At 46.2% G+C, this 10,824-nt stretch overlaps 1 protein-coding gene across 1 annotated transcript; it reads left to right on the top strand.

Moving 5' to 3' along the window:
• Positions 1-2,543: 2,543 nt before the first annotated feature.
• Mrpl33 (mitochondrial ribosomal protein L33) lies at positions 2,544-10,746 on the top strand. Its single transcript, XM_036170244.1, has 4 exons — positions 2,544-2,648; positions 3,237-3,255; positions 5,103-5,209; positions 10,483-10,746. Exons 1-4 carry the CDS (start codon positions 2,627-2,629, stop codon positions 10,530-10,532), a joined length of 198 nt encoding a protein of 65 aa, XP_036026137.1. The 5' UTR covers positions 2,544-2,626; the 3' UTR covers positions 10,533-10,746.
• Positions 10,747-10,824: the final 78 nt, after the last annotated feature.

Here is a 10,824-nt window from a genome sequence, read left to right as displayed (position 1 = left end):
CCAAATTGGCCACTTTCTCTCCTCCTCTGCCTACCCAGGTAAGACTGGCTCATCATACAAAATGAATTAAATAGACACACCTGCAATTCCACGGCCTACTAGCTCATCTAGAGTTCACGGATCCCACTTTGGAGTTTCAATTTTGGCTGTACCTTAGAACCTTCTAGGGAGTTTTAAAAAACCAGGTGGGATTTTTGTGTGGCTTGAACTTGTACAGGTTTCATGCTTACTGCCACAGTCCATATCTATGAGAAGGGGACATAGGCATAAAGTCCCACCCCTAACCCAGAAGCTTTCTGCAGTTGATAGCTGCTGGGAAACAATCAATTTCTAGAGTGACACTGGGTATATCAACCACACTCTGAGACAGTCCTCCTGCTCAGGAGTATCTGGCCACCACAACCCAGACGCTATGGTTTTGTTTGGGGGTTTGTGAAAGGCCTGTGATTTAAAGACTGCAGAGAAGCCTACTAGCTACTTTGAGGGGACAGTGGGAACAAGTGTGTGGTGAGATGGGGCACAGAGGGGCAGGAAAAACTTTCTAATGGTATTGACCCATAGCAGACCTCAGTGAAGAGATGCGGGGCTGAATCATGATGGCGGGGTTAGATAATGGCTGGTGTTGACTACCAACCTGAGGACCCATTCCACACAGGCTGTACCCAGTGTACATTCCCAGCTTTCAGCATTACTTCCCAATGCATTCTTTGCTCTGATGCTAAGCTGTTGAGGCCGAAGACCTGATTTTGAAAATACTTGGGTCTCTCTGGAGGCAACTGAGCAGGTACCATCTCTTTGCAGGAAACTCAACTTCCTCCTGTGGCTTCCCTTCCACTAGCACCCATGTTCTGTGGTCTGTGGGATAGGTTAGGGAGCTCACATCATTGACCTTGTGGACAATAACAATAGCTCTAGGTCCCAAAGGAGTCAGGTAAGGGCATATGTGTGATAGTGGGCTGGATGGTGTGCAGTCAGGGCCCTCCCAGCATAGAGAGGAGGTCTGACTCCCAACACTAAGTGCTGGGAATAAAGTGTCCATCAACATGAAGCAGGTGCTTTGTTCAATCCAGGACCCAGTGTGGATTCTCACTTCCTCCACCTACTTCTCTGGGTTGAGATCCAGATAAACAGTGGTGTCTCAGAATCACACCTTTCCCTTCTGGGCTGTCAGAATGCTTTTATTGTTCCCCACTTTCTAAGGTGGAAAAGAAAGAGCAAATCACAAATTCCATCTGGATTAGTAATCATCTTAATCAACTCACCAGCTGCCAACAATGTGTTACGTGTAAATAACAGGTAAGTATAGCTGGTGGGAGAAGAAAGCCATTGTTTCCTTCATATTCCTTCAAGAATTCAGGACAGGGGCTGGAGAGATGGCTCAGCAGTTAAGAGCACTGACTGCTCTTCTAGAGGACCTGGGTTCAATTCCCAGCACCCACAAGATAGCTCACAACTGTCTGTAACTCCAGTTTTAGGTGACCTGACACCCATGGCAAAATACCAATGCACATAAAATAAAAAAGAGAATTCAAAACAGTTCATATGGTATCTCTTTTCTGTCTATGTGCTATATGTGTGTATACATGTGCACTGGTGCATGTGTGGAGGCCAGAGGTCAATGTCAGTTTCCTTCTTCTCCACCCTATCTATCTATCTATCTATCTATCTATCTATCTATCATTTGTCTGTCTGGCTATCTATCTTTCTATTTTAAGACAGGGTCTTTAGTGAACCTGGAACTCTGCTTTGACTAGACTAGCACTCAATAATGTCTATCATATTTGAAAATATAGCCTCTGGATTCTGAAGATTTGGGTTCAAGACCGAGACTTTCCACTCACAACTTGAGCAACCCTGGTCAAGTCAATCACTCTCATCTTTAGTTACCTCTCATGGAAGTGGAAATACTATTATAGGTTTAACAGGGTTATTGGGACGATCACTTAAGACGACAACAACAATGGGCTGGAGAGACGGCTCAGCTTACATGAGTACTTGTTGCTCTTGCAGAGGACCTGGGTTTGGTTCCCAGTACCCACATGGCGGCTCACAACCATCCTAACACTCCCACTCCGGGAGATCCTATGCCCTCTTCTGAACTCCTCAGCTACCAGGCACACAGGTGATGCACAAACATGCGTGCAAACAAAACACTTAGACACATAAAATTAAGTAACTCTAGGAACAAATTAGAAAAAATAAAATAGGGAGCATTATTACAAACACACAAAATCAAGCAAAGACAACAACAGCAAAAATAATAAAATCCTGATTATTAACTGGGGCATGAAGTAAACAGTGAGTTAAGGCTCCTTGCACAGCATAAACAAATTAATAACGGCCAAGTAGTAGACCAATGCCGAGTGGGAAAGGCACCGTTTTTGGAGCCAGGCAGATCTGAAGTCTGTGATATCAACTTTTGAATGGAGGAGGGTCCACCCCATAATACGACAAAACTCACTGCCTAGAAAGCAGAGTCGGAGAATTCAAGGACCGCCCCCCAAGAGGGCGTGGCTTCTAAGATCAACTTCCGGAGCCCTCTACCGGAACCGGCTCATGCCCCGGAAGCAGTTGTTCGGGCGAGCTCTTTTAGGCCGGCCTGGGCCAGCGTCCCGGGACCGGCGCCATGCTGCTTTCGGCCGTCTCTCGTAAGTTGGTCCGGGGCAGCGGCAGGGCCTGCGGCGTGGGGCCCAGGCGGTGACAGGCAGGTCGTGAGGTGGAGCCGGGCGGGGTGGAGGGCCCGGCGGGGAAGCTGCCACCCCTTCCGGGTCTGGCTGCAGGGTCGGGAGCCCCGCTGCTCCCGGTGGGATGGCCGGAGAATCACTCTCCCGGCGGCCGCGGTGCAGTACCCCGTCCTCCGGCTCCTCGCCGACTTCCGGGTTCGGTTTCGTTTTCACCTCACGTGACTTTTGCTGCGGGTTGCAAAGTTCACTTGTTAAAACGAGAGGCTTGTTGCAGCGCAAATATTTGCACCAGAGAAGGGTGGAAATAGAGCACAGATTACTTTAGAAAGATTTTAAGGCGCTGGTCAACTCCATGGATTGTCTTAAAAATAATGTTCACAGTTTTGTTGGTTTGATTACTCTCTGATATCCAGGAAAGTTAATTTAGGGTAAACGTGGCATATTTCCTAAGTGTTTTTGGGTTATTACTGATGTTTATAAGCACTGCGTAAAATAAATAATAAATGTATCCTTTTTTTTTTTCCCCTCTTCCAACCTTTACCCAAAAAAAAGTTGCCAAGAGCAAGTCAAAGTAAGTAAAAGTGTTGGTTTTATTTAAACTTTACTTATTTCTATTGGGGTTGGTAGTCTGGCCGCTGCCAGTGTATCTGTTTCTCAAACCAAGTTGATTTGGGGTTATTTATGTGGTTAATTATTTTGTTGGTGTGAATGCCTTGAAAAAATAAAACACAGCTGCATCTTGAGTTGATAAGTGATGCAATTGATATTTCTGCCCTAGGTTGCAGATGCATAAACTAAAAATGCATTTCATATACTTAAACCACAGAACATGTAGCTTAGCGACTCAGTACTTCATGATTGGCTGTTTCCTCTTCCAAGTTTGTGGCTGATAGGCAGTTGTGGTACCCACTACCCAGCATCTCCCAAGAGTACCCATTACTAGCCCAGGAAAAGAGCATAGGTGGAAATCTGGCCTCTTCCAAAGTGTCGCATTTACACTGAGGTAAAATTAAAAATCAATTTGAGGACTGTCCTGTTTCCCTCCTGTCCCACCGAGGAACTCCAGTGAGTAGTCATACCCTTTGTTTAAAGGGGCTTTGGCTTGCATCTCAGGATTTATCTTCTCGATTCCTTGTTTTGTTCCTAAACAAGCTGTCAGGCTGTTGCTGTTTGGATCACCACCAAAATTCTGTTTCCTCAGAGTGAGGACCAAGAAGCTCTTGCCTGGAGTCTTGGGTGAATCTCCAGATGAGCTCTGATTTGATTAAATCCTAGGGCCTGTTTTTAGTTTGGAAATCAGTCTAAGCACTAGAAAAATTGTATAGCTAAACACCAGATGAGTGTACTAGAGGGTAGAAACATGCCCTGCCTTTTTCTTTATCTGCCGGTTCATCTGTCCTGTAATTTTAGTCCTTAGAGGATGTAGACTTGGTTTTATGCTTCTTGTAGGGCTCATCACAGAGTAAGAACCCCATAGAGATTGTTTGAATCTTTATGAATGATTGAATAATTACGTAACCCCACCCCCATCCCCCAGTACTGGGGATTGAACCCAGGGCCAAGTGCATGTTCAGAACAGTGCCTCTGAAGACTATCACATTGTTTGTTGATGAATTGAGAAAAACAAGGAGGCCAGGTCTGTGGTGCAAACCAATAACCCTAACCACTCAGGAGCCTGGAACAAGTTCATAGTCAGCCTGGGCAACTCAGTCAGGCTGTCTGAAAACTTAGAAAAATAAACAAAGAGAGCTGGACAGAATTCAGTAGGAGAGGATTTGCCCAGCATGCATTTGGCCCTAGGTCTTAAATGCTTCAAATTTGTTTGGGAATGGCGTGAGAATGATGTCTTCTGTGGGGAAACAAAGATGGCACACATATGACAAAGTAACAGAACAAGTGTTCAAGGGCCTGGAGAGGCAAACCATAAGTTTTATGGTTTGGATGATGAATTTAAATGAATTATGAAGGTGCCCAGGGCTTGTGCATTAATGGTGTGACACTTTAGACCTCTTGATTTTGTCCCTTCCGGATTGTACTGCTAGTCACTTTGGAAGAGACTGGCTTTCTTGAGGCAACCATCTTAAGGCTGCCATAGGCCAGCTGTGACCACCTTGGATGTTCTTCTGCCTGGCTTCTGCTCCTCACAGGAGTGGCATCAGAGGCTCTTTCTCGGACTTGACTTGATTACCCCTGCTGTTTGGTGAGGTGGTTACCAGGTCCCTGTAAGTGACTACCTTGGGATTCAGAGCCATTGAAATTGCTTTATGGGAAATACAGACTGTGGTAGCGTGGACCCTTCTTAGGGCCGAGTAATATTCATAACTACTGTGACTCCACAAAATTCCCTGGTGTGCTGTGTGTTCGTGGTGGCCTAGTTAGTGTGTTTCCTCAGCTCATAACAGTACTTCTTGATCTTAGAACCATTCTGGTGAAACTGGTGAGCCAAGCTGGGACAGGTTTCTCCTTCAACCAGAAGAGAAGCCGACTCCGAGAAAAGCTGACTCTTCTGCATTATGATCCAATCGGTAAGACTCAGAGAAGTGACGTCACAGCGGGGAGTGATGATGTCACAAGCTTTCAGGGCCTTCGGACTCCTTTCCTGAATGACTGTCTTTGGTGATTTTGTGGCCTCTTTGGAATTGTGACATTCATTCTCTGGGTTTATTATGGTACTAGCTAGCTGCCATGCTGGGTTTGGGTACACCAGGACACAGTCTCTGCTCTTGGCATTTATAGTTGGTTTGGGAGGGAGAGGGAGCAAGTGACAGTGGGATAAATAAGTGCTGTGAGTGAGGTCACTGGGAGGTAGTAGGGTTTGGGCTGTTGGGAGATTATTTGAGCTGGGATAGTCAGGCAGAGTCCCTAGGAAGGGTTGGTTCGGTAAAGGTAGGAAATCAGCTGCGCAAAGAATAGGTAACAGCTGTCTGCAAAGGGGAGGCGTGGTCTGACGGGCAAGTTACAAGGTTCAGATGTGAACTAAAGGAGTAGAGAGTATCTGTTGGTACATTGGGGCAGGAGAGTTGATTTTCTATTGTGCTAGCTACCAAGAATGCCATTGTAAATGCTAGCTTTAAAAGAGACATGCTTGGGCTGATGAGATGGCTCCGCAGATCGAGGCCAATAAGCCTGGTGACCTGAGTTCCGTCACTGCAGCCCACAGAGTAGGAGGAGAGAATGTTCTCTGACCTACACACATCTGCCATGGCATACACGTGCCCTGCCCCCACATGCTTACAATAAATAAATGCAGTAAATTAAAAAGAGAGCCATGTTCCAAAGGCTAGATTGTCTCCTCACAAATCCAGCCACTGTTGGTGGAAGCCCACCCTTTTAGGGGCCCACACAGTGTTAATAAGTGTTTATTAAATGAGCTTCGGTGGTAGTTTAACTATGTGTTGGAATTTCATCCTTAGTGTGGAGGAGGTATTGGGATGTTAGGATTTGCCAGATAATTTTGTTTGATCTGAGGTAAGGACCTCTGATCACAAGTTCATATGTCAGTTTCCTGTACACAACCAGGTTTTATGTTCTGTTTTGTTCTTTTTGGTTTTTCATGACAGGGTTTCTCTGTGTAACAATTTTGGCTGGCTTTGTAGCCTAGGCTGGCCTTGAACTCACAGAGATCCGCCTGCCTCTGCCTCCCGTGTGCTGGGATTAAAGATGTGTGCCACCATGTCCAGCCACAACTAGGTTTTCTAATAGGCAATGTCTGACCCTTGGTAGCAAAGTGTCTTTTCTGGAGAAGGTAATGTCCTGGGGTAGCCGATGCCTGACTTCCTGTTCTTCTATGGGATACCCTGCAGATTTGCCATGATGAAGATGGGACCAGTTTGCTCAGGGTACCAGAGAATCTGGCCATTTCCCATCCTTTTATTGCAATGAGTAAAGTTGGTTGGCGGCTAATATTCTGTTAGTCTCTTATGAAGCAAATCAGGAATGAAATACAGGATTCCCAGTCAGTTGACCATTTCACAGAGTGCTTGAAGGCAACACCAGCTGCATCTGCCTCTTTTACACACACACACACACACACACACACACACACACACACACACACAGATTTGTGAGCGTGCCTGTATGTATGTATGTATGTATGTATGTATGTATGTATGTGCACCCTGTGTGTGCTTGTGTTGCCTATGGAGGTCAGAAAGGGCATCAGGTTCCCTGAAACTGGAGTTCCAGATGATTGTGGACCACCATGTGGGTACTGGGAAGTGAACCAGGGTCCCTTGACATCCCTGAGACATCTCCAGCCCCCACCTCTGTCTTTAGACTCCTTTGCTCATGTAAAATTAGATGCCAAGGAGGAAGGATTAAAGGCTGAGGCATAAGCGTATTAAACTTTGTTTATCATGAAGAGAAAGAAAACTTGTCAGTTTTAATTCTGTGGATCACTAAACAAGGCAATACAGACTTTAATTGGAACAGAATAGATTTAGGTTGGCTTTAGGGAAAGAACTTGACAGATTCATTCTTCTATGAATTAAACAGCAAATATTTTGACTGAAAATTACATTATGTTAGTGTTGTGGATAGCAGTGTGTCATTTCAACTCAACTCCCATGAGTGCTCACTGTTTGTCTCAGGGCTGGCGTTGTTTTTCACACCAGGGAGGAAGCTGGGAGGAGACGGGTTTGGTGCTTGCCCAGGGGATCGGGGCGGAGGAACACTGGAGCCATAATCTTTCCATCCTTCCCCAGAACCTGTGCGAGCTCCTTGGAGTCCGTGGTAGAACCCAGCCCCTCTGGCTGTTTCTGGTACATGGGGCCAATTTTATCTCCTAATTTTTTAAAAATATATTTTAACTGAAATCTAATTATATTGCTTCTCTCCTCCCTCCAGCCCTTCTCATTGAACCCCTCTGATGTTCCCTCCAAACTGATAGCCTTTTTCTTATTATTGCTATATGCGTATATATGTGTGTGTTTATATGTGCACATCAGGGCTGACTGCTGTTCACTGGACAATCACTAAGGGGCTCGTCCTTGGGAGAGACTAATTCTCCTAGCAGCCATTAGCTGTGTGTGGTTCTTTGTCTAGGGGTGGGACCCTGTGACATGTTCCCCTTCATGTTAACATGTCCATGATACTGCCATGTTCCAGTCTGGTGTACGCAGCCATTTCCAGGAGACACTGTTTCACCTCAGACTTCTTGGTGTTCTGGCTCTTACAGTCTCTCTGCCCTTCTTCCATGATGTCCCCCGAGCCACAGATCAGGAGCTCTGATGTAGGTGGATCTGTTGGGGATCTTTGTTGTGTCCATTTGTGGTTTTCTGTGATGGTCTCCATTTGTTCAAGAGAAGCCTCGTTGTAAGGGATGGTAGCTACACTCAGCAGGAAAGGTGGCTGTTTAAACTCAGGACCTTGGGGATATGTGTGGCTCAGGGGTTGAGTACCTGTTTTCTGTCTGCAAGGTCCTAAGTCAACCCCTAGCACTGCCCAGCAGCCACAGACCAACCAGATCAGAGGAGTTAGGACCTCTCCTGCTGTTGGCCAGCATTCAGAGCCTCACTGTTGTTGTTCCTTCCTCTTAGCTATTTTTATTGAATGTTATGGTTTCAGTACTGGCACACAGCAGTGCTGTCCTGTCCTGTGGCCCTGTGACCTGAGCCTCTGCGTCCAGGTGTCCCTGTGCTTGAGGGAGTAAGCTCTGACTTCTCCCTGAAGTCTGACTTTTTTCTCCTCTTTTTTTTTTTAAATTTTGAAACAAGGTCTCATTGTATGTCTGTGGCTGGCCTGGGACTTGGAGATCCTCCTGCCTCTGCCTCCCTCTGGGATCACAATGCCCAGCCTGTTTCTGTTTTTTAGGGGGTGGGTGGGGTGGGGTGGGGTAGGGTAGGGTAGGGTAGGGAGCATCATGTCCCATGTAGCCCATAGTTGGCCTTGAACTTCTCCTGTTTCTGTCAGCTGAGTGCTGGGATTATAGGCATTCACCACATTTGCTCTGATCTCCAGTTCTCCAGGTTCATAAGCATTACTGGGTTTTCACATGCTCATCACATTTAATACAGGGTACACTACTGTATTAAATTAGGGTCTCTATATAAACTGCACTGCTTGCCACTGCCCTGTGCACTGAACTCTTAATTAAAGGGATAAATACAGAGAATAAAGGAACTTTAATGTTTAAAGCCTTATTCTGTTTGTTGCTGTTTTTGAGACAGAGTCTCTGTGTATCACTCACTGGCAGGCCTGGAACCCACAGAGATCCGCTTCACCCACCCCCCACGCCCCCCACTGAGTGCTGGGATTACAGGTGTGTACACCTTGACCAGCTTAAGGCCTGTCTAATAATCACTGACTTCTGGACATGGCCATTTAATAACTCCTGATTGCTTCTCAGAGCGTGAAGGTATTCTCTCATGTTGTCAGTGATTTGAACTATGTGAAGTACCCCTTATATAATGTCTGTGTATTTTATTAATTTAGTGGTACATTTCTCTCAACTGGTTAGTGGTTCTTAAGTTCAGCTGCCTAGAGAATTAAAAAAAAATAGTTGAATTCCTGCTTCTGAACTGGAATTAGGCTAGAGGTGAGAAATGCAATATATTTAGATTTTTATTTCATTATTTTGTTTTTGTAAGAGTGATTTAGCTGCCTGTATGTCCATGTAACATGAGTGTACCTGGTGTTTGCAGAGGCTAGAGGAGGATGTCAGATGCCCTGGAGCTGGAGTTATGGATGGTTGTTAGCCAGCATGTAGGTGCTGGGAATTGAACCTGGGTCCTTTGGAAAGGCAACCAGTGTTCATAACCATTGAGCTTCTCTTGAGCCTGCAGCAATGTATTTTAATAAGCTCTCTAGCTAGTTCTTAATCATGGTTTAGAAATTTAATAAGGAATATATCCATTTTCATTGTAGAAGAAGAAAAAACAGAGCTGAAATGCCTGTATGGTCAGGATCAGTGAGGAGTTGTGAGGTCGCATGGTCCTTTGGCCTCCTGGGTTTCCTTTGGCTATCTTCCTTGTTTTTCTGGCAAAGGAGAGTCAGGTCAGGTAGTTAGGTGTGTGTGTGTGTGTGTGTGTGTGTGTGTGTGTGTGTGTGTGTGTATGGTAGGGTCGGCTGGAGGCAGATGGTGGCTTTAGGACACTGGGGCTCTGTGAAAGCCTCCCTCCTTCCCCAGCATCTAGCTCCAATCTCTCACTAAGGCAGGCAGGTAGTTACAGGTAGTTAGGTGTGTGTGTGTGTGTGTGTGTGTGTGTGTGTGTGTGTGTGTGTGTGTGTGTGTATGTATGTATGGTAGGGTCGGCTGGAGGCAGATGGTGGCTTTAGGACACTGGGGCTCTGTGAAAGCCTCCTTCCCCAGCATCTAGCTCCAGTCTCTCACTAAGGCAGGCAGGTAGCACTTTTGTTTTGGGGAACCACTCCGTAGTGAATTGCAGTATTGAGGTTTGGCTGTAGTGCCTGCTGCATTGTTGATCTGACAGTTCCTCTCGAGACAGTAGAGAGAGGGTTGTGGTATCTGCCCTCCCTCTGACTGCGTTCTGCTGTGGACTGCCAGCTCTCAGCCCCGGGCCCGGTCAGTTCTTGCTTACCCACTGAGCGTGGACCCTGAGTCGGGCTTGCCACGTTCGTCCGCAGTATCTGATGACTTCGAGGCCTGTTGAGGACAGTGCTCATTGGCTGGGGACCTTCCCTGGGCTCCTTCCCCGCTTCTGTCTGTCTTCTCTGGCCTCATCCTCATGTCAAAGGAATAGTAACATGGGCAAAGGGGAGGGCTGAGGCATGACGTGTCTGTTGATGGAGTGGTGGCGCTTCCTAGTTGTCTGCTACAACCCCTTCTTTTGCCTCACAGTGAACAAAAAAGTTCTCTTCGTGGAACAGAAAAAAATCCGCTCCCTCTAAGCAATGGATTGAGAGTGAATTTGATTCATAAACGGGAAGACAGAGGCCCTGGCTCAGAGACCTGCAGTGTGTACTGTGAAGAGGAGCCGCACAGCATGGACGCTGGTGAGGTGAAGGCCGTTGTGAAGGACAGTGCCGTGAAAGAGTTCTTCACAGAGACCAGATATTTCTGTCTGTAGTTTTTATAGGCATTAATAAAAAAAATGTCGAAATAGCCTGTGCTCTTGTGATAGTTTCCCCTGCTGTTTGAAACTTGAGAGACAAAACAAACAACTAACCACCTTACCAAGAA

This window comes from Onychomys torridus, chromosome 21 (assembly GCF_903995425.1).
Source record: "Onychomys torridus chromosome 21, mOncTor1.1, whole genome shotgun sequence".
NCBI classification, from domain to species: domain Eukaryota; kingdom Metazoa; phylum Chordata; class Mammalia; order Rodentia; family Cricetidae; genus Onychomys; species Onychomys torridus.
This window is presented reverse-complemented; position numbering and strand designations above follow the sequence as displayed.